We start from the raw sequence: 23,397 nt of genomic DNA on the forward strand, positions 1-23,397 counted from the left end.
TCTTTGTCCTGCTGCATAACCCAAGTGCGATTTTCTGGTTCTGAGAGCAGAATTCAGGGTTAATTCAGTTATGGCAGGTTGTCCAGGTTCTGAAGTATCAAAGCAGTCCCAGACATCACACTACCACAACCATGTTGAACTGTTGGTATGATGTTCCTTTTATGAAATGCTGTTAGTTTTATGCAAACCTTCCAAAAAGTTCAACTTCTGTCTCATCAGTCCACAGAATATTTTCCCAAAAGTTTTGGGGATCATCCAGATGCTTTCTGGCAAGTGTGAGCTGAACCTTCATGTTGTTTTTGGTCTCCTTGGAGCTCTCCCACCGATGCCATGTTTGCCTAGTCTCTTTCTTATTGTTGAGTCATGAACTCTGACCTTAACTGAGGCGAGTGAGGCCTGCAGTTCTTTAAAAGTTGTTCTGGTTCATTTTGTGACTTCCTGGATGAGTTGTAGATGATGAGTTGTAGATGATGAGTTGTAGATGATGAGTTGTAGATGATGAGTTGTAGATGCACTCTTGGGGTAATTTTGGTAGACTGACCACTTCTGGGGAGATTCACCACTGTTCCAAGTTTTCTCTGTTCTCACTGTGGTTCACTGGAGCTCCAGTACTTAGAAATGGTTTGGTAAGCCTTTCCAGACTGATAGATATCACTGATTTTCTCATTTGTTTCTTTAGCTCATGGCACGATGTGGTGTTTTTAGATCTTTTAGCCTACTTCACTTTTCAGACGGGTTATTTTTAAGGGATTTCGTGATTCAACAGCTCTGGCAGTAATCAGGACTGGACGTGGATAGTGAAATTGAATTAAGCTTCTCAAAAACAGTGGTTATGCTGTGATTTAATGGCAGGGAGGTCCAATATTGTTAAATATTAAATGTCGACTATTAAAATTTGCTTGCCGATGTTTGGCTGAAACATTTAAGTGTGACAAATACGGAACAAACTAAGGAATGGGGCAAATGCTTTTTCACAGCACTGTATGTGTGTCTCACAATATCAACCCATATACTGTTAGCTCATTATTTTCAGTCTTGTTACCACTGACTTTGCACATACTGTTCATCATCACTGCTCCGTCTGCCAGCGCATAACACCATGCTCTTGTGAGGCAAGAGAATTAAAGCTGCTGCATTTAGAATTGCCATATTTTTCTGCAAACAAATGCCTTCATATTAATTATAATGATGCGATAAGCAGTCAATGCGATGCTGTAGTTGAGTTTGTATCACACAGGGAACCTGTGCTTTCTTTAATTTGACTTTGGCTTTGCTATCACTGCAAAAAGAAGGTTGTACAAAGTCTGTTTCCTGTCTGCTGCTGAAGCTTCTGTTCTCATTGTTTTTATTATGGCCTTAAAGTCAAAGATTTAGGCTAAACCTTTTGTCAGGTAAAATCATGTTGGACAAACAGTAGCCACTCAGTTAAGAGTGAGCATTGAAGTCTAAAATTAGCTGGGCTAAAAGTGCTATAAATAAAACTTATAGGCATTATCAACAGTATTGCAATTGGGTCAGAGTTAAGCCTCCTGCTCTGCCAGTGAAATCAGTGAGGAGGTGTACGCCACTTCTATCCAGGGGCATAAAGCTTTGTCCCCTACTAACCGAGTGAAGTAGGGCTATTATGGCAGTTAACATTTAGCGATTAAATGTGAACAGTCTTTGTCAGTGATAAATGTCAAGCCCATGGTGGTTTCCCTTTCGTCTACCTTCTTTGTTGTGAGAGCGAGGGAAGGGAGGCGTCCGTGCCACTGGGCTGTCAGCTGAGCCAACTGGACATATATCTGCGCTTATATGTGTCACACCCATTCTGCACATACGCAGTACATTCTGGTGCATAGATAAACGCATGCACGGCGAAACCCCACTGTCACCACCTCCTCTGGGCTTTCCACAACTCTAGTAGCTGCTCTAGGTATGGTTAATGGGATGGCAAGGCTGCTGGTTTTAAAGAGGGGTGTCGTGAGGAGAGTGGAGCAGAGAGCTGAAGATGGCTTTCTAATAGAACTAGGGTGGGTGGTGTGGAGTCAGAGGGAAGGGGTGGAGGGATGCCTTGTGGTCACTGAGCCATTTACTTTTCATCCCAGCACTCCAGCATATCCTCTTTTTTCATACTTTTCCTTCTCTTATCTGCTTTCAATCTCACTTTATCCTGTGCCCACTGTATATCTGTCTCACGATCCCTGTGCTGGCTTTCGTCCCTCCTCCCCTGTGTTGTTGAGAAACACTAGGCCTTTGGGGGTTCCATCACGTTGTGCATGAGCAGTTTTAACACCAGTATTTTGAAGTTTGTCTGTGCCCACCATGATTTCTATCACAATCAGTGGTTTGTTTTTCCAAAGATACCAAATGAGAAAATACAAGTATGAAGCTCAAGTTACAAATCATGCAAAGAGTTTGAAGGTTTTGCTTGGTAAGAAGAAGAACAAGAACAAAAGAATATAAAATATCTTTCTTGTGGAAGCCAAAATTGTCTTAAGATGGTAGATGCACACGCTACTTTGTTTTCCTAGCTTTCTGTAATGTATTGGACCACCACAAAGCTCCAGATGAGCTCTCATTTTTCAAACCAACCACAACATGAAACCACAAACAGGTGAACTGAACAGCACTGGTTATCTTGTAGGGTCCTGAGATGCATGTGGAAATTACTTTGCCAATTACCACCACCCATCCAAAGATTACTGCCGAAGAACTACAAACCAAACGTTGCTTTAGAAATGACCTGATGAAAGTTACAGAGCCGAAGGAGTTGACTCTGCCTCAAAAACTCCCAGTATTCCAGTTCAATCAAGGATCTGCTGCCCCAGAGTCCCCACCCCACAGTTCACAGGACCAAAGGATCCCCTGTGCCCATGACTTGGTGGGTTCTGATGTAATAAGGGGAACCTGCACAATATCAGGTATTTCTTAATGTCGTGGCTGATTGATGCAGATTCTCTAGTGCAGTGATTGGGTGCATTTTTCCAAAATACAGTATATTCCCTCATTTGGTTAATGATGGTGAGGAGCACTGTCTGTGTTATTTCCCATCCCTCAGCAGGTTTTTTAATAATGCATTCTTGTAAAGGCAAAAGCACAAGTTCCATACTCATTAAACAGCCAGTTTGCACAGCCCTTTCTGGTAGACTGGAATACTGGACGATTAAATGATTCTGCAAAATCATGCACTACATTTTTTTTTATTCACTGCCAACATTTTCAAAATTATTTCTTTTCATAATATCAGCACTCCATTAGAGTTATGGTAGGGAAAACTTTGAAATTATGGCAACAAGAACATAGACTATGGAGGATTAATAAAGTTTTTATTAACCCTAATTATAAAGTATCTAAACATTCATTTGGTCATAGCAAAGTGAGAAACCGATCCAAATCTAGTATAAAGTATCTCAGACCTCAAAAAACTATTGAGCAACTATCACAGTAAGATCAAAACATGAAGCCCAAATCTAGCAGGAGCACCTGGAAATCCACCCGAGGGGAAAACTAATCTGGCAGAGGTGCAAAAAAAAAAAAAAAAAAAAAAAGCATGACGTAAGCTGGGGAAACTGGTCGACGCATGAGGGTGAACGACAGATGATGTGACAAACAGGAAGACAGGATTATAAAAGAGCTGGAGCAGAGGGCGGGGAGAGTGTTCAGAAACTGGTGGCATAGCAACTTACAAGGCAAGCTAACAGGACTTTTGATTAGCTGCTAACGTGAAACAAATGACCTTGAACAATAAGCTGTTCCAGTGTTATTTGATTTCATTATCCAGCGGCAGTGCTCATTGTGACTGGATGGTCCTTGCACGGGTGCATGAAAAACAAACGAGCGAACCAGCGGATACACAATTCAGTTTGTCAACATGCGACATCATCTCATTCAAAGTGAATGAGCAACAAACCTGAAGCCTCAAATGTGTTTGTGCTGCTACCTGTGATGTTTGAGGTTCAGGTTTGCATGAAGGGGTAATATGAGACTGCTGGTAGAGAGGCTGCTACAGTATGTAGATTTTTTCTGTCCTTCAGGATGATTCACTTCCACCTGCTGAGATCCAATCACAATGCCACCTCCAAGTTTTACCACCTCCAAGTCTGGCTGATCCCAACACATTCCAGTCCCAAAGTGTTCTGTGTGCATTTATGCCATACAATAATATTTGGTTTTCCTTATCCAGATAAGGTGATGAGTTAAAGTTATGTAGATAAAAAGAGAGTGAGTTTCTGCGATCCATCTACCTCTTCAGTCTCACGTTCCCCCCTCACTACATGAAGGCCTGCATTTGTGTTGAACATAACTTATTAGCTGTGGAACGGTCCTTCCTGAAGTTGATCCGGAGGGAACACTGAGCTGGTGTTTAACCTTTTCTTATTTATTAATGACTTTCCTTCACCCTGTTACATGTGTGTATTGTGTGTGTGTGTGTGTGTGTGTGTGTGTGTGTGTGTGTGTTGCTGGAGTCTGATCTCCAGGTTGCACACTCAGTCCTGGTAACCTTGTTCATATGTTAGCCCCCCCCTTCATTCTCTCACTGCTGCGTGGCAGCGTTCCACCCCACTTGTTTTTCCTCTGTGCAAAGCTTCACTATTCATAGAAATAGAAGAGATTGTGGCCAAATACACACATCACCATCCACAGAGAACTGACTGGATATTCAGTGGCTGGCTGTTCAGTACTTGGACTGAATGCAAATTCACTGTTCAATGTTCTGATAGCTTCCATGATACCTCAGAGCATGTGACCACAATTGATACTGCAAACGCTTATTTAACCTTGCCAAGGGGTTCAAGGTATTGTGTGGTTGGCTCAGCATGCCTTCTCTTGCCTCCCTTATGTGCTGTATGTGGATGTGATGCTTGGAAGTGTGATGTGAAACAAAATGCCACACCAAATGTCAGATGACTGAGTCACTTACATGCCATCTGGATGCTATTATGCAAACTTGCCAAGGAGGTATTCTCCGGAGATCACTTACTCCGGAGCAAAGGGAAATTTAATGTGAGTAATCTTCTTTTGGAGTTGAGGATGACTGTATCCAGAAAACAGTGTTTAAGATTAGTCTCTGCAGCCCACTGATCATAGATATGGGTGTATATGGTTGATTTAGCGATTAAATTTGAGTGACACCGTCTGACAAACTCACAGCTCCGTCATCAACATACTGACAGCGAATCGGCCATTTAGCAATTTAAACAGGGACCCTGTTTAAACCCAACAATCTGGAGAGTACGTCAATCACAAATAATCAATCTACTGTATGATTAGACAGCAGCACTGCCTTTGAATCTATTTTAATATGCCAATTAAAGCAGATGAAGGCAATAAGTAAAGAACGGCAGTTCATCCAGGAGATCTCACCCTCCAGATTAAGCTTACGTAACCACTGAAAAATAGATTTCTTGGGGTGCTTTAAAGTAGTACCAAGGGAGTTTCCTTTTTTTTTTCTTCTTCTTTTGCAATGTCAGCTCCAGGAGCCCAGGAGGATGATGGTGCATTTGGGTGTTCCGAGCTGATAAGCAGCTTCATGGCCCTGAGAGTTTGAGGGTGCTAACTGTGCTGGGACTCTGTCTTCAATGTGGTTAATAGGTCCCCTGATTACTTTAGGATCAGTGAACATGGCTCTCCAGGCTCTTAATGAGCTGCAGTCTTCTGATGCTTCTCAGCGCGTCATTCAGCTTCGCGCGTCTCTGCGGACGCCTCAGACCAGACTTTGAATGGAAATCACCAGACTGAGACCAAACTTTGAGAAAATTGCTCAGTATTGGTCCGTGTCTGCGTTCTGCTGCTTTTAAATGAAAGACAGAGCCAAGCGCTGACTCTCAAAAACAGAACACATATTAATGATGAGTTTCCCTATCAGAGTGGTCCGATCTGTCCTGAAGTTTGTCACTTTTCAAAAACTTGCTGCATGTGTAAAATACATATATATATGCAGTACATACGGTATATGTGGCTTCACACTAATCAGGTTTTTTTTTCCATGAGTCAGGATGTTGTGGAAATAGCAGCTTTGTGTTAAAATATGTTGAGCTGCATTAACCAGGTTTGTTGAGACATAATGCTGCCCAAAATAATGATTTTTATTTTTTTTAAACAGTATAATGTAGAAAAATCTGCAAAATGTTCATCTGTGTTTTTCTTGGTTTTCTAGTAGCAGCCATCTCATCTGAGGCATGATGCACATTTTCACTCATGCACTTGGTTATTGTTACTGAATGATCGCACTCTTGGTTTAAAGTCAGAAAAGTCAATACTTGATGGATTTTTGTTCAATATTTAAGTAGAACTGCAGTTTTGGGTAAATATAAAACATATTTCCTCAGAGGGCCATGAAGACTTGGATAAATCAGGTAAAGGGCCACAAGCAGACCAAGTGAATTAAAACATGACGCACATGATGTGGAATTAGCTTAAACTTTGTAAATTTGGTAAACATACAAAAAAAAATGACTCATCGACTGAAAAATAGATTTTTTTGGTTTTCTGTTAGAAAATGTTGACTTTCTGTTTTGATGTGCTGAAATAATTCACTTAAATATTAAGTAAATTTTAACATTTAATGTACTCTATATACTTCACTATTAGTAAAGTATAAAAATACAATAAATTTGATATTCTGTTATTTCTGGAGCAACTAAATTCCCACAATTTAATTTTGTTCTACTGGCCTGCATGAATGAAGAAAAAAAAAAAATTAAAGTAGTATTTAATATTCATGAACACACTGTCTCATACATGAATACATGATTTTGTGTTGTGCACAGGACAGAGGACAGATGTTTACCTGTCAGCTGAGACCTGTTCTGTTCATCACAGAAAAAGTTTGTTTGCAGACGTGAATCATTCGCTCTGAGATTCATTAACATAATACTGCAAGTTGTTTTTGGTTTTCCTGGTGTGTGTGTGTGTGTGTGTGTGTGTGGGGGGGGGGGGGGGGGGGTGCACATGTTTGGGTTAGTAGAGGACTCAGGATCAGGAGCAGTTTGTTCCACACCAACACCAACTGATACCAGGGCCAAAGTCATTAATACTTACACCCACAGTTTTCAATAATTAAAACAAGTTAATCTACATTATTATGTACCCTGTAGGTGTGATTGACAGGCCATTTCTGATTAAATTATCACCACTCCTGAGGGTTTCCCCAGGCACAGGATGTGTTGGCTGTGGCTCAGGAGGTAATCAGAACCCCCGACTTCCCCAGTCTGCATGCTAAAGTGTCTTTGAGCAAGACACTGACCCTCAGTGTATCCATTGTGATTGTCAGGCAGTGCGTAAGGCACAGAATAAAGTGTTGTGTGAATGTAGTTAGTAGTATTTTGAAGGTGAAGTAGTGAAGGTGCTGTGTAAGCACCAGGCTGTTCACTGTGTTTTGTTTCACTGTTCACCTTTAATAAGATTAAACACAGTCACATGCACAGTCTACTCTACAGTGACAAACCAAAAAAATTTACTTTTTTCTTCATGAACAGTCTGAACTAATAAGGTAAAGTACATGCACACGACTTTAGACCAAATGTGAAAAGCTGCTCACCTTTTATGCAGTATTGATCCAGTCACTACTCAAAACAACACCTTGTGTCAGTAGTATTGATATTTTATGTACTCTAGGTATTCATCCAGACACCCTAATAAAAGTGTCTTGCTGCCTAATTTGCCAGTAAGAAATGTAATTGATTTTCAGAGTAATTCAGAGGTATACTTTTCACTGATTAGTAATTCGTAGCATTTTGCAAACTAAACTAGTTCAGACTGTATTGGTGTCCCATTTGCAAGCATAAAATACTCAAATTTCCTCCTAAAGTTGTCTTGTTGTTGCCTTTTAATGTCATTTAATGACCCGAGTACACTTCAGTTTGTCTCAGCGTCTCATCTCATATCCTCTCTCTCTTTCATGCACAGAGAAGCTTTTGATAAGTGCTTTTTCAGAGCAAAATTAGGCCCCTTATTTCATGCATTTGTGGTTTAATTAGAATAATCTTTGGAAGAGGTGACCTGGTCACGGAACACTTAACCACAGCCGGACACAGTGAGCAGCAATCTCACAGGTCAAAGGAACTGGACTTTGGGCACGATACACATCACCTAGTGTCAGTCCTGTTAAATCACACCAATAAATAAAGAAATCTCTCTTTGGCGGTGTATTCCTGGGGACCTGTGGAGTTGCAGGGTTGACTTTAAAAATGATCAGCATTGGTCTCATTTTAGGGCTCTTCTTCTGAACATAATCTTTAATCTTCATTTCTGAGATCAATCATCTGAATGTCTTCAGACTCCTCGGTCCACCAGCAATGCAACCCTCCATAGTTTGGCATAGATTACATTCATATGAATGGGTGAGTGTGTCCAGACTGGTACTGTATATGAAAGGCTGTTGAGAAAAGTGATTTATTAGTGAAATTAAGCTGTAACGTTCTTGTATAATGGATAATTAATAATGAGCAGTAGTACTCTGGGGGAAAAAATTACAGCTCTATAGTGATATTACACAGAGTATAGTAACTAAAAGGACATGGCTTTATATTACTATGCTGTTCATTTAATATATTCCAAAGAAGCAGTCTCTGAAGTCTGTGAGTTTATCCCCTTGAATAATCTTTTCTGTGAGTCACTGTTAAGCACTGAAATGCAAAAAGAAAAAGCCAGTGGAGGAACACACAGAAGACACATCCCATCTATCTCCATAGCTCGAGCAAATATTGAAAACCATGATGTGAGCGCGTCGGGCCACAGTCTCCTCCTTCACTTCTGTGACAGATGTAAATGGATGTTTCAGCAGTTGGCTCTAATGCATTTTTAAACAGGCACAGCAGCAGACAGCAAATGAACGTGCCGCAATGGCAACACTCTACGCTGGGGTCTCCATCTATCGCTGCCTCCCCCTCACATACAAACACACAAACCCACGCTGCTGAGAATAGCTGTCATTCATCAACTTTCTCAGTACAATGGGCTCTGTAAAGGTCCCATCTTTCAACTAAAGCACCTCCACAGTGCGGTGCCAAGGCGAGCGCCATACCACTGCATCACATTCCCTGTCATCCCACAAACACTCCAGCACAGCAGGATGGAGAGGTGATTGGGGGGGAACTGTTTATTCTCTGAGTTGAAAATTAAAATGGCTCGGCTCACTCAGATGACGGTTACCTCTGATTAGAGCTTCCTTGTGCATACAGAGAGAAAAAAGGGGGAATGACCGGCAATCAAGACCAGTGTGTGTTAAATTTGCAGACTGCTCTACAAGGACTACAACTTCAAAAACACAATGGACTCCATACAAGCAAATGAAGCAACATATCACTTTGGCACATATTCAACATGAAGAAATACTGCAGAACATCAGTGACAGATAAGAAGGAGTTGCTGGGGTGGAGGTGTGTTACACCTACATCTGCAGGCCAGCTGAAGCAAAATAAAGCCTAATCTAAGTGCTGTGCTCCGCTGTTTATGACATTTATCAGGTGGCTGTGTAGAGGAGGTACCAGGTGAGCCATAAGCTGGTCTGCTGGGATTCTGGCTGAGCTAATACTGCGCTTGATTCTGGCTTGATTGATTGATTTTAGCTGTCAGATTACACAGAACTCCATAATATGAAAAATTTACAGGTAGATAAACCAGAGTACGAGGATTTGGGAAGCAATGAGGGTGATGCTCGGGCTAGGCTAATTAGCCAAATCAGCTAAGCAAACAAAAAAAAAAAGAAGCGTACGTGTCACCTTGTGTGAGTGTGTGCTCCGGTAATGTTTTGCTGGCAGCATAGTTCAGGATACTACTGACATCCCTGAAGGTGGAGTATAGTCACAGTGGTCCCACTGCACTCCGCACCCCCATCACCGAAGGATTCAAACCCCTCGTGTTTACAGTCTCACCTTCTGTTCACAACAATGATGCTAGCATAGTTCACTGTGGGCTGGTGTCACAAACAGCTGCAGTAACTTCACCATCATGGAGGACCACCATCAGCTCGGTCTTTGCATGAGTCATAATTTTTATTTTTGCGTTTGGATGTTTATTTCTCACCCTAATTTTTTTAAATCACTCCATGACGAACCTCATATTATATTCTGTCATTTGATGCTTGAACATTGGCCCTAAATCTCTGCCACTGTCTCAAATTTGGTTGCCTTCAGTCGACACATCTCTGAAGGTGTCTGCTCTTTGGCAGTGATGCAGAACAAATGTTTGGGTGAATGATGACCAATGATTCACTTCATTTCCCTCGTGACAGACAGACAGTCTTCATCACTGACAGCTAAAAACTGCTCAGTGTAAACAGGCTGATGAAAACACAGCAACATTTGCTGTGAAGTTTTTTTTGCTTTGACTTATGAAGTAAATTTTGATTTCTCAATGTAATGGCTGTAGAATAATGATACAATTTCTTAGATTATTTCCCTAAAACCTGCTTTAACTGCACACCAACGATAACTTAAGGTTTCTCTTTGAAAAACTGCTAAATTCCCGAGGTAGCAGAAATGGTTAATGTTGGAAACCTAGACTACTTTAGTCTGGGTCAAAATACTCTGTTTCTAAGTTTCAGTCATTTGGATACCTGGAAGTTCAATATGACTTTAATTTTGAAGCAGTCATTTGGTCGTTGCTGTTGGTGCAGAGCCTCACTTTGTGTGTTTGCTGTGTATTTTTGTGTACTGGCCAAGTAATTTGAAACCTGAACCTGCTCCCCTGTTCATTCGTACTTGTACAAGTACTGCTTCTTTCTTGTGTTGAAATGCGCCGGCGGCATTTCATTTATCTTTTTCATGATAAATGCATAAATGTGGGTCTTTATTCTTAAATAATACAATTTAAAAAAGAATAATTGCTCCTGGCTGCTCCAGGACAGCATGTGATAAATGTTGTGCACCATATTTAATTTTTTTTCTTCCCTTCGTCTATTGTAGCCTCTAACTTTCTGAAATATGTGTGATGTGAACATATTTTGCAGGCTAATCCAAGCTTACAGGGGACTCCATTTAGATTTACTCATCACACAGTCTCATCTCCTTGTATGTCCATTTTCTTAATTTGAGGAAATTAAAGGGATATTTCACTCAGTAAATACGTTTACAAGCAAGTGAGGAAATTAAGTGCAGCATCATGTCGTATTTAAACTATAAAAGTCAATTCAAAATGTACAAAGTTTCCTACATAAATCTGTATTTTGGGAATTATGTAAAAAAAAAAAGCACATCTCAAACTGCCACTAGAAGACAACATCGGCAGCTTTTCAGTGAATTATCTCTTTAATTACCACCTTTACACTGCTCGCAGTCTGTACTTGAGTTTATACAGAGCATTCCTCGTGGACATTGAACAGATCTTTCATTGCTTTTGTCATTGCAGGTACCCATCAGCACAACTATAACCATGTGGCTCTAGGTAGCCCCACACGCACACCTAAGAATGGTAAGGAAAACTAGAGGGGGAGGGCAGTACGCAAGTAACGCAAGTAAATTCACAGCCCAGCTCAATGTTGAGACACAGTCTGGAACGCAGTTCTTAACATGAGTAAGGAGGGAACGAGTGTCACAACCCATAGTCACACTTTTTTCTCTGAGAGGGAGCAGGCAGCAGTCGCTGGCTCTGCCTTTCTTTAAAGTGAATCAACTAAATGTTTTGTCAAGGTCGTCCCGTCCTGAGTTTGACAGATCGGGCCGAACCCGAGCGCTCCCTGCTGCTGTCCGAGAAACCCTAACTCGATGCTGCCTGAGAGGAGCATTACTGTGACTCGCTTTTTATTACTCGTGTTGTTCAGCTGTTCTTGTGAGGCAGGCCCAGGGTCACAGACTGCTACTGTAAGGAGAAGCGGTCATGTAAAAGAGGAAAGAAAAAGACATTAATATTCACTGCCTTCTGCAATTATTACATCACTCTGACCTCACCGAGTGATTTTTGTACTGTTTCACCCACAAACATTAAAAAAAAAAAAAAAAGACTTGTTAGCTTTTAGGCACTTAGGAGCTGTAGTTGAATTCTGCAGACAGAATAGTTTCTCTTTTATGGACACACACACACACACACACACACACACACACACACACACACACACACACACACACACACACACACACACACACACACACACACAGATAAGCAAGCTGCATACTGGGAACAAATGCCTTGGAGATCTATGGAAAACATGAAAAATCCATTTCAACACATCTAACACAGAGACTTTGATCACAAGCTGCCAAAAATCCTTCAAGTTTCAGCACGCGGTGTATTTTCTAGATAAAAACCCATAACCACAACCACCCCAGCGGCCCGTGACTGAAACAACCAGGAGATACTGCTCCACATCAGAGCAGAAAATGCACGATCATACACACCAGTCTACATCGCATGCCTCTGGACTTAAAAGCTGCTTTCATTAGAATAATATTTAAGGGGGGGATTTTCTGTCCTAGCCATGCTGAATATGGGGAAGGTCTTTTTAGAGTAGGCTCTGTTTCTGTCATCATCAACATGTTTCTGAAATATTTGTTTTTCACTTGGGTTTTGGTAGCTCACCGATCATTGAGATTTGGTAAGTCATACATGTTTAATTTAGTGTGAATACTCATTCACTGCATTCCAGCACAAATGTATGTACATACCACAGCCCTTATGTTTGTGCCCTCCTTTCTCCCACTTAAACTAGTGTATTTTCAGACCTGATTTATGTAGCAGTGTTTGTTTGATTTTGCTTTGACAAGACAAAGACGTGTGGGCCGAAGGAGCCCCAGAGTACGTTGATTCAACAAGAATGAGTTAAAGTATAAAATGATTCATGCTATAGTTTTCTTATTGTCAAAAAAAATCCATCAGAAAGACCAAAACCAAATCAGCAGTGTGGTATTCTGCTTTTTACTGGAACGGTTTTTATTGGCAACGGGCCAGTTTTACAGAGCCCAACATCACTGAGACACTCACACGACTTCTTATGTAACAGGTAACAGGAATGGTGCTTGATGTAAAAGCAGAATCTTATATTCATCGGTTATCCTCTTCCATCCAATTAAGCTCCTCCTATGACTGCCTTACATGAGAAGAGAAGTTCCTCATTCACCTCTGATGATTGACTGATTTTCTATCGTGCTTCGAGCTCAGGGAAATCTGCACCTTCGCGTTGATTCTCAGAGTAGTTTTAGTGCCACTATCAGTGACTGCTGAACTCAGTCCATTGATTCCTCATGAAGACTGCATCTGAAATTTTTAAAAGTTGGTCAGAAATGCATTTGTATTGTGTACACTCAAGACTAATATCTTTGGAAGACAGAAGCATACAAAAATCGTGGACCAGTACTAAGCTTTCGCTACAGAGTTACACAAGTAAGTGTTTTCATTTGTGAACAGTCAATTGTGGGTTTTGGCTATTTCATTGGATTTTGATGGCAATAAGTAAAATACCAAATATCAGGAATCTTATCCTGTAAAATCTCCTGCCATGTTTATAACTATTTAACTATTTGAGCCAGGTCTGTGGGGTTGTACTGTCTGTTGTGGTTAAAAATTAAATGTGCTACTGAGACAGCTAACAGTGTGCCACAGTCTGAGTTGATTCCCCCACTTAATGATGCAGTTGTGGAAGACAGCCCACTCACCAACTGCTTACACCCTTTAAACCCCCTCCCTGCAGCTCCCAGGACCCCCTGCAGTCACCCAGCTCTGCTGCCATCCCTGCTACGTAGAGGTTCTCCCACTCGTTTCTTTTTATCACTGTTGTGGTCAGAAGTTTACACACAGTCATCGTGGGCATGAATGTCACGGTAATCATTTCTCTGAACTGTTCTTTTCCCAGGGTGGTATTATTGTACAGGATAGATCTTTAATGACTTTCAAACACAAGAACTGGGCGCACAAGTTTGGGGTGGCTGCGGCTGAGGAGGTAGAGCAGGTCACCTACTTTTCAGAAGGTTGGTGGTTCAATTCCTGGCCGCTCCAAACTGCATGCCAAAGTATCCTTGGGCAAGATACTGAACCCCCAAGTTGCTCTCCGATGCAGCTGTCAGAGTATGAATGCTAGAGAGAAAGCGCTTAGCTGTAGACAGAAGTGCTTGTATGAACGTGTGTGAACGGGTGAATGCAGACGTGTTGTATAAAGTGCTTTGTGTGCTCAGCTAGAGTAGAAAAGCCCTGTATGAGAACTAGTCCGTTTACTAGTTTGAATTTATTTTGAATTTCCTCTAATTCCAATAGGGTCAAATATATACTTAAGTACTGCTGAAAGTTCTACAATGTCTTAACTTGCCAAAACCTGTTAACATCTTATGAGTGATCATGATTTGCCAACATAAAAAAGGATTTGTTTGCCAGCACTCGTTGGATTGACCAATACTCAGGTTTACAGAAGTTGGGAGGGTCTCTTGGAGCCATTTCTAAACCTGCAGTTATTTGAACGTGTCACCATTTTCTCAAGCTCTGGCAGAAGATCCAAACTGTCATGCGCAGATGAGAGGAAATTGGTCAGGATCCTCAGGAACAACCCCGGAACCAGAAATGTTCAAGCCTGCCATGAACTGGAAGCTGCCAGAACACCAGTGTCACTGTCCACAGTGAAGCCAGTTTTAAGTCCCCATGGAGCTCCTGCTCGAAAATCCACATGTTCAAGCTGCTCATATGGACAAGCCAAATATCTTCTGTAGAAAGGTTTTATGGTCAGACAAGACAAAGATTGAGCAGCTAATGACAAGAGGTAAATTTGAAGGAGTAAAGGTGAGGCTTTCAAACCTTAGAAAACTGTACCAACCGCCAAGCATGGTGGTGGTACAGTAGCATCAAACTCTGTGGCTGTTTTTCTGCCAGTAGTACTGGCACATATACATAAAGTGGATGGAACAGCTGAAACGTGGACACAAGTGGGTGTTACAACAGGACAGTGATCCCAAAGCAGGTAACATTAAGCTTCTGGAATGGCCTTCCCAAAGCTCCAACCTCAACCCTGCTGAAAATTTGTGGACTGCATTTAAAATCCAGGTTGATACCAGGAAACTGATTTAAATTAACTCTTCTAGTTCTGCCAAGAACAATAGTCAACTATCCAGCCAGAATTATGCCAGAAGCTTGTTGATGGCTACCAAAAGTGTCTGGTTGAAGTGGAACTCGCTAACGGAGGTTTAGCTAAAAATTAGTGGGGCTATATATTTGAGCCTGCATGTTGAGCCTGCGTGGATAAGAGGAAAGAAAGAACAGCTCAAAGAAGTCATTAAAAAAACCATCATCTTGACATTCATGCCCATGATGAGTATAAATAAACTTCTGACCACATCCGTATATTTCAGTCTCTTTTCAGTTCTCAGCATTTTGATTCTCTTATCTCCATCTCTTGTCCTCTTTCCCTTCTTTCTCTCCATCCTGCAGCAGTTACTAAAAGCACTATTCTTATCTGTCTATTGGAGACTAGTGTGGAGCCACACCCATGCCTGCTGCTCTGCACTGCATGACAGACTCGCAGCTCACAGGGGAAAGCTAGATAGAGCAGGAGTGAGAAAGAAAATGAGAGAGAAGGGAATACTGAATGGACAAGAAAGAATTAAGGAGCAAAGGAAAGTGGGTGGCAGCATGGTAGGACAGATAAGATTGACAGAGTGAGGGAAGTGGAATGGGACAAACTGCGGATGTTTGTGTGTGTGCATGTGTGAAAAAGAGAGATAAAGAGGAAGAGTAGAGTGAGAAAAAAGAGGGCTTGGGTCCAATCCCCCAGCCCCCCATCCCCCACCTCCCTCGTCTTCCTGGCATCATCTCGCATCACACCAACAACGGGCAGTCAGGCATTGCTCCCTGCCCTGTCCCAGTTCACCTCACAGTGCTGTCACAAGCAGGGTCACTCTTCAGTACACATCTGTTGTTTGGTGTGTCGTCCCCCCCCCTTTCCTTTCCTTGTTTGGACCACTGTTTCCTCCCATCAAACTACCACATCGCCTGTCAAGTCTGTCCCACACCAAACACTCACTGAGTGGCTGGTGTGTCCGCCTATACTCCCCCATCAATGGCACCAACAAGCTGGAGTTTTAAATATGCAACAATTTCTTAAAGGCAGATATTCAGCTTACTGGTGAGAGTTCTGTTTTCTTGAACAAATTATGCTGAACATAAAAGGAAAGGAGAATGATTAGAAACATAGAGCTACCAACCTTAGACCGTACAAAGCCTCCAGTCAAACTCTAGAAGGATTTTAGATATTGAGTCCAACTTCCTCAAGTCCCAACCAACAATGGCGTGTTCAAATATCTTGATATTGTTAGATCACACGTATTGAACTGCACATATCAGTCACAACATTAAAACCACTGAGAGGTGAGGTGAATTCCACTGATGATAACTGTCATCAGTGGAAAAGGGTAGCAGGATTTATTAGGCAGAAGGTAACTGCAGTACACTCTTGCAGCAGGATAAAAACAGAGTACTGTAGGTAATAGTTTGAGGAATACCACAAAGAGATTAAGGTGTCATTTGGCCTCTAAAATTCCCATCTGCCATTCAGTGGAGCACACAGTGCCATGAAAATTCCTGATTTCTTAGCTGTCACAAATCAAACCAATTTTAATATTAGACAAAGATAATTCAAGTAAATACAAAATAAAAATTTTAAATGATGATTTAATTTATTAAGGGAAAAAGCTATCCAAACCTATCTGGCCCTAAGTAATTGTCCCCTAAATGTTATACAATCCTTGTCAGCAAGGACTGCAATCAAGCGTTTGCGATAACTGTGGATGAGTCGTTCACATTGCTGTGGAGGAATTCTGGCCCACTGAGGGCAGAGTTCATGGTTTCATCGATTACAGCAAGTCGTCCAGGTCCATTAGTGACAAAGCAGCTCCAGAACATCACACTACCACAACCAGGTTTGACTGTTGGTGTGATGCTCTCCTATGAAATGCTGCGTTTATTTTATACCAGATGCAAAAGGATGCAAACCTTCCAAAAATTTCAACTTTTGTCTTGTCAATCCACAGATTATAATAATACAAGTCTTTTTGTGATGTCATGCCTGGAACAGTCAGACTAGTTTTGGCATAGGTGAAGCTACACAATATTAGGCAGATGGTTTTAATGTTAAGGCTTATCAGATAAATAGCTTTAAGTCCCTTTCCACGGTATCAGGCTATAATTATGATGGTGATGTACTGAGTTCCTTTTTAATTTTATTTTGCACTAAATACACTCAAAACTCAAGAATCTGACTGCACAGTTGAGTTTTAATTATTATTCCCATACCTTTGATCCAAAACTTTCAATAGATCAGTCCCCGAGCACCACCTCATGAATGTTTATAGTCATGGCTATCCTTAATAGTCTAGTTTCCTGAAATATCAGCAGGACAGTCCGAGTGCAGTGGATTTTATATTTCAGCAAAACAAAGTGTGATTTTTTCTCAGTAGCTCTCAGACCATTTCCTGTGTACCTTCCTTCAGAAGCTGAAATTAACATATTGGATGACCTTATCTCCCAGTGAGATTATGTGTTGCTGTATCTCAGATCATCTTTTAAATCCTCTGAGGGACAGACATTTTTCTTAAAAAAAAAAAGACAACTAGTTTATATTGTGTGTCAGTCAGAATGATTATTTTCTTTGCTCCCTGATTGCCACGACAATTTAATCCAAACAAAAATGACATATTCTGATTGCCTTGAATTAGAGTTGGGTGTCGGGGTTAAAGTTGAGGTCTTCACCGATGACGACTCAGACCTCAGAGAGTTAACGTCAGATAACTAAAACAACTGGTACAAAGTACAAAATGTAAGCTACTAACTATCTGCTTCATAAAAAGCAGCCATTAAAAACTCATTTTATACTGTATGCACTCATGTGTCAGTTTATGTGTATTTGTGCAAAAATATATTTCTCCTCAGTTTGCTACAACCCCCAAATTCCCAGAGACAATATGAGGAGCAGATCCTGCATGTACTCAGTGGCTCTCCCTGCTCTGAATTTACCTGCAAAATAATATTGGAGTTTCATGAATCCAACCATGAATTATTACTTCATACTGATTAGATTATGTCAGAGATTATTTTAGAGGACCTCTGCCTCCAGCAAATATTTGTATAACTGAAACTCCAGCCTGTCTGCCCACTCACTCGTTTTTCTTCACTTCAGCAGGTGATCCTCTGATGGTTGCCTGGAGTCTCCTGTTTTGTGGGGGGGTGGGGGGAGGAGAAGCTAGCCTGCCCATTTTCTTTCCCCTTCTTCCCTCTTCTGTGTCTGTATATGTATGTATGTGTCTCCAGAAAACAATCGGATAAGTGGCATCCTGACCTCGCAGACGGAGCCCTACGACCTGTCTTTCTCACGCTCCTTCCAGAGCCTGTCACATCTGCCGCCCTCCTACGAGGCGGCCGTCAAAGCCGACCTCAACCGATTCTCGTCCCTGAAGAAACTCAGTAGGTCCAAGTTCACTGCAGTAATGCAAGAGTAGGCGCCCCGCCCTGGTCCAAAGGCCTTGCATGATAAAAACACTGCGTTAAATGTGCTTTCCTGACTCCTGACCGGGACTTACTGAGGGGCTCTGAAGCATTACAGATGTGAAAATGACTTGCCTGCTGTACTGAGGACATCAAATTGTAGATAAAAAAATTGCCCATAAACATTTTCTGGAGATGTTGCAGCTTCCTGTTGAGTAAACATCTGAGTGGATTGAGGGCGCTTTGAATCAAAATCAGAAAGTATCCCCTTCTCATCTCTGATCTGTCGTGAAATCAGCTTATTCATCTAAAAAAGGAAGAAAAAAAAAAAAACGGAGTCATTGATATTCCCCGCTTCCCCCAGTTAAAGGGTGCAGCCACGATGTCTCTCGGCACGTATACGTTAAGCGGCTTCTTGTGCCTGGTCTCGCTTGGTATTTATTTAGCATTTCTATGGTGGATTTCTGCTGCGTAATGAGCTCTCATCTCATCGTATTCTCTAAGTGAAACACAAATATTCCTTAAGGCTTGTGTAGTTTCATCATGACTGCCCCACTTCACTGCTGGCTTACAGTCAAAATGAAGGATGATGATCTACAACTCATCCCGTCAGGGGTCGCCCTGCACCGGCTCCCACTCAGTGCTGCCAGGCACCATTTCAAACTAAATGGTAAAAGGAGTTTGCAGGATGCAGTAGTATTTACTGGTTCTTAGTTGTTTGGGGAATTCTCAAAAGCATTTGAAGAATGCTTGTAAGAATTAACATAATAGCTTTTGATGGGCTGTAAAACAGAACCAAATGAATTCAATTGCCAGAGATAGAACCCCACCAAAGAGACACTTTTGAAATGGAAAAATATCCTTCGGCAGTGTCCTTCAGTCTTTCCAACTTTCTTTCTGCTTCCAAAGCAAATTATTTGTTGCAGCAAATAGCCAAAAGGCTCTGCTGTTTCTTTTTGTTACTCAACTAGTGTCTGCACACTGATAGATCATGTTGGATTGTGCTGGAGGGAACATCGAGCAGAGTTTTCATTGTTGAGATAATAAAAGAGAAGAATGCTACTGCTTATTAATGCAAATTGGTATCAAACTGAAGAGGAAAAAAAAGCATTTAGCCCATTGCAGCGCAGGACACTATATATCATGAGTTATTCATTCAGTCTGTGGTAATATGGTTGATGAGTTTGCAATGCGCTGTCCAAATCTTGAAGACTATTATGCTTGAGAAAGGAACATCTTGTTTTTATTATCTCTCATAATGAATCGATTTGCAGCAAGCACCCGTGACTCGGCACTGAAGGGGATTTGGCTGAGAGTAATTTGGACAGGTGGTGTGAACACTGCTGTACCATTATTGAAAAAGACAGGCTCACACTGGAAAGCCATCTACGAATTCTCAATAAGGTGGAGAGATCTGGGCTCGTAATGTCTTCCCGCTATCAGTGGCACTAGTGTTCACCTCTGTCTTATTGTGAGGGTTAAACGTTCATGTGCAGGCGTTTGTTCACAGATTTATAAATGTTTCCATTTTTGAATGGTTTATCCTGCTGTCTCTATGACAAGATGTCAAGTTTTTCTAAATGTGCATCACTTTTGTGTGTGTGTGTTGGGGGGTGGGGGGCCGCAGGGGTGGGGGTGGGGGGGACTCCATGCATGGGTTTGTGTCGTGTGGCATGATTTTAATGCTGCATTCACTCCTATACTCTTATCGTCTCTGCAAATGTATTCTTGTCTTGTTGATCTGCTTCTGAATGCATGTTATATTCTTTGTGTTTTTGTTTGGTTACACACAGGACTATGAAAGACCCCCCCACCCACACACACACACACACAAGTATATACAAACACTTGCAGTTTCACTGTTGATATGATTGTGTGATAATCCTGTTAGATTTCCAGCATGTGTATCTGTGAGGTGCCTGCGTGGTTCCCTCCATGTCTCTATATGATGGTTTTTGTTTATAGCCTTTCAAATGACCTTTGAAAAGTTATCCCCCACAGCCAGAACTGCCTGCAGAATTCCTGATCAAGTCTGGATATGTGGATGTTATGTGTCTAGCATGTAATGTGGTCTGACTGTGATCCTCTGCCTCTATTTTCTATTCCCCTCCATGAGCTTGGAAAGGTGAAACAAAATGGGTCCCCCAACACTCTTCTGCATTGTGTGCCATGTTCTCCAATTCCACTTTATATGACTTCTCCCTAGCATTCTGTACTTACCCGTGTTTTCTCTTTCTTTCACTCCTTGAATCACTTCTTCACTTCATGTCTTTTTTTTTTTTTTTTTTTACTTCTGTCTCCTCTGCAGCAGATAAAGAAGTCGAAGACTACTACACTCGTAAGCGCCACCTGCCCGACCTGGCAGCAAGAGGCACTCTTCCCCTGCATGTTCTCAAAATTAGTCAAGACCAGGTGGGTACACAAGTGTTTCATTTAAGAGTGCAGGCTTCAAAACAAGGTCATGTACTCTAGAGTTTTATACCTCTATGAGGCAAAAGCACAAGTGCCATCTCCAAGTTTCCAGATTTGAATATGGTAGAAGTTACTCTGCAGTGGTGGATGGCAAATCCTTTTACCCCTCAGCTTATGAATAAACTCACCTCATTCATCTTTTGCTCAATAGCACCGGGAACAACAGCAAAGTCAGCCCCCCCCCGTCCTCCGTCTCCCAGGCCCCTCCCCAGTCACAGCCCTCGCAGCAGCAGTCGCAGCAGAGGCAGAGGCCCCGTCGTGTCCAGAGGGCTATGTCCCAGGACCGCGTCCTGTCGCCTCAAAGGGCCCCACAGCAAGATTACAGCATGTCCTCTAATGGCATGTCCATGTACGGAGGCAGGATCCTGTCAGATGAACAGCTCCTATCTGCTGAACGTCTTCGATCCCAAGAGCGTCTTCTTCCACAGGACCGCCACACCTCCCAAGATCGCCTCTACTCCAAAGACCGTATATACTCCAAGGATCGACTCCTGTCACAGGAACATCTTTATTCAAAAGACCGCCACTACTCCCAAGATCGCCTCTATTCACAAGAACGTCTGTACTCACAAGACCGCCTCCTATCCCAGGATCCTCTGCTCTCACCAGACAAGCTGATGAGGTCGCTGAAGCGCGGCATGGTCAGCAGCATCTCTGGTGGGTTTTATGGCAGCGACAAGTCGATGTCACGCGCCATCTCACACACAGACGTGTTCATTCCAACTACACCTCTAATGGATCGCTACAAGATGACCAAAATGCACTCCCATCCCAGTGCCTCTAACAATAGTGGTGGTGGAGGCAGCGGAGGTGGGGCGCAGGGAGCGGGAGGGAGCGGGCACTCCAACACCCTAGCCATGAACCAGACAGCAAATAAAAGGCAGGCATTTGCCTCAAGACGGACTCACACTGTGGAACAACTCCACTACGTCCCACAGCACCACCAGCAGCAACAACAGCCACAGCACTACCGCACAGGCAGCAAGACTGAGGTGACTGTGTGAGGAATACTCACTGCTGAGTGCCAGGGGCTCGGGTTGATTGGCCTTCTTTTAGAGTAGGATGGTGGCAATTTTGCTTTCTTTAATCGAGGCTTCTGCCAAGTCAGAGATTCCAGGACCAAGAACTTCCACTAACTTACTGTGAGAGACCGGGAAAACGAGTTACACTGTACACTGCATACACAGGCCCAGCTAGATCTGAGGCCAGAGGAGGTGATGGATGGGGAAGGTGTAGTATTATCCAGCTAACTTGCCTACTATTATTTCCACTGTCTTGACTATCCTATTCATCCACGGGCTTTGGCCTCATCCTGTGTATGTTTTAGTGGGAAAGCACTGTTTGTGTCTGTTTATGCCTTTATCAGCCCCCCTTTTGTCCAACAAATCTATTCTGTGACCTTTTCCGGCAAATCTTAAAGGGCTTTGCATGGTTAAACACAAGAACCGATTCCTCCGTGACTTCCGTTGTGCGACATAACACCACCACAGGTGATGAACTAGAATGAGCCTGTAATAACTTTATAAATATATAAATAAATGAAAAAAGGAAACATTTGTATGCCCTGTCCTACTCATAGCTGTAGAGAATCTCAATGAGAGAATTTGAAATGGATGTTATCAGCACTTCTATTTGGTGCCTCTGATAGATGTTCTATTTCAAAAAATGAAGTGGTTTTGTGGGTTACAAAGCACAATCAATAAAAAATATTATCTTCTGTTTTTGATTATTATTTTGAATTTGAATATCAATGGCTAGCTTGTTTTGTTCTTAAAGCAATGGCTTTTTTCCTTTTTTCTTCTTTTTTTGCTTCCAGTAGACGATTGTAAATAAGCTATTCTAGAAGCAGTATTATGGACAAGTCTGTACTGGATGGACTTTATATTAGACTGTCTGTTTTCAATAGATTCTTAAAAAAAACAACTATAAACCATCACTGTTTCGTGAGTTCAGAATAGAAACCCACTTAACCGAATATTTGACAGGATAAATTAATACTATACTGTGTGTGTCTTTGCAAAAACTGTTTGTAGGAGGAAAAGTGAATGAATGTGTCATATTTGGATGTAGACTGTGTTCCACTGACATCAGAAGACTTGAACATCATGGAAATGGAATATAATGCTTGTCAAAGTAGGGTCAAATAAACCATCCATATTTTTATAAACATGCAACATTGCTCTTTCAGAGATGTGTCTGTTGTGTCTTTGCGTCAAAATGTGATAAACTAGCAGTTAGAGTTCCAGCACTCATCGTTTGATGTATGCAGCGTTCCTCATTGGCCACTTTTAACATGTGGAGAATAAGAACCCGTTTTCCTGGATGAAGTAATTTTTGACTCGGTTGGTGTTAATTGGAGCACCAATTAAGAGGCTGCGTTTTTTAGCATCGCTATGATTCCTGTGAGAAAAGGCCAACGGGATTTTTCCACAGGGTTTTAGATTATTGTGGGAAATGAAAGTTAATCTCCACAAAATAAAACCACTTTAATCATTTTTTGGCACTGAATTGAAAAAAAAAAAAAAAAGACCCTCTTACACCCTCTCAGGT

At 41.8% G+C, this 23,397-nt stretch overlaps 1 protein-coding gene across 1 annotated transcript in view; it reads left to right on the plus strand.

The window, feature by feature from the left end:
• Positions 1-22,990, plus strand: part of LOC115797762 (protein shisa-6-like) — an 82,013-nt gene extending 59,023 nt beyond the window's left edge. Inside the window, 6 exon segments of the mRNA XM_030754255.1 lie at positions 11,332-11,394; positions 12,494-12,514; positions 18,202-18,354; positions 20,684-20,787; positions 20,999-21,022; positions 21,024-22,990. Coding sequence (XP_030610115.1) covers positions 11,332-11,394; positions 12,494-12,514; positions 18,202-18,354; positions 20,684-20,787; positions 20,999-21,022; positions 21,024-21,851 — 1,193 coding nt within the window. The 3' untranslated portion in view covers positions 21,852-22,990.
• Positions 22,991-23,397: the final 407 nt, after the last annotated feature.

Source organism: Archocentrus centrarchus, chromosome 19 (assembly GCF_007364275.1).
Source record: "Archocentrus centrarchus isolate MPI-CPG fArcCen1 chromosome 19, fArcCen1, whole genome shotgun sequence".
Lineage (NCBI taxonomy): Eukaryota > Metazoa > Chordata > Actinopteri > Cichliformes > Cichlidae > Archocentrus > Archocentrus centrarchus.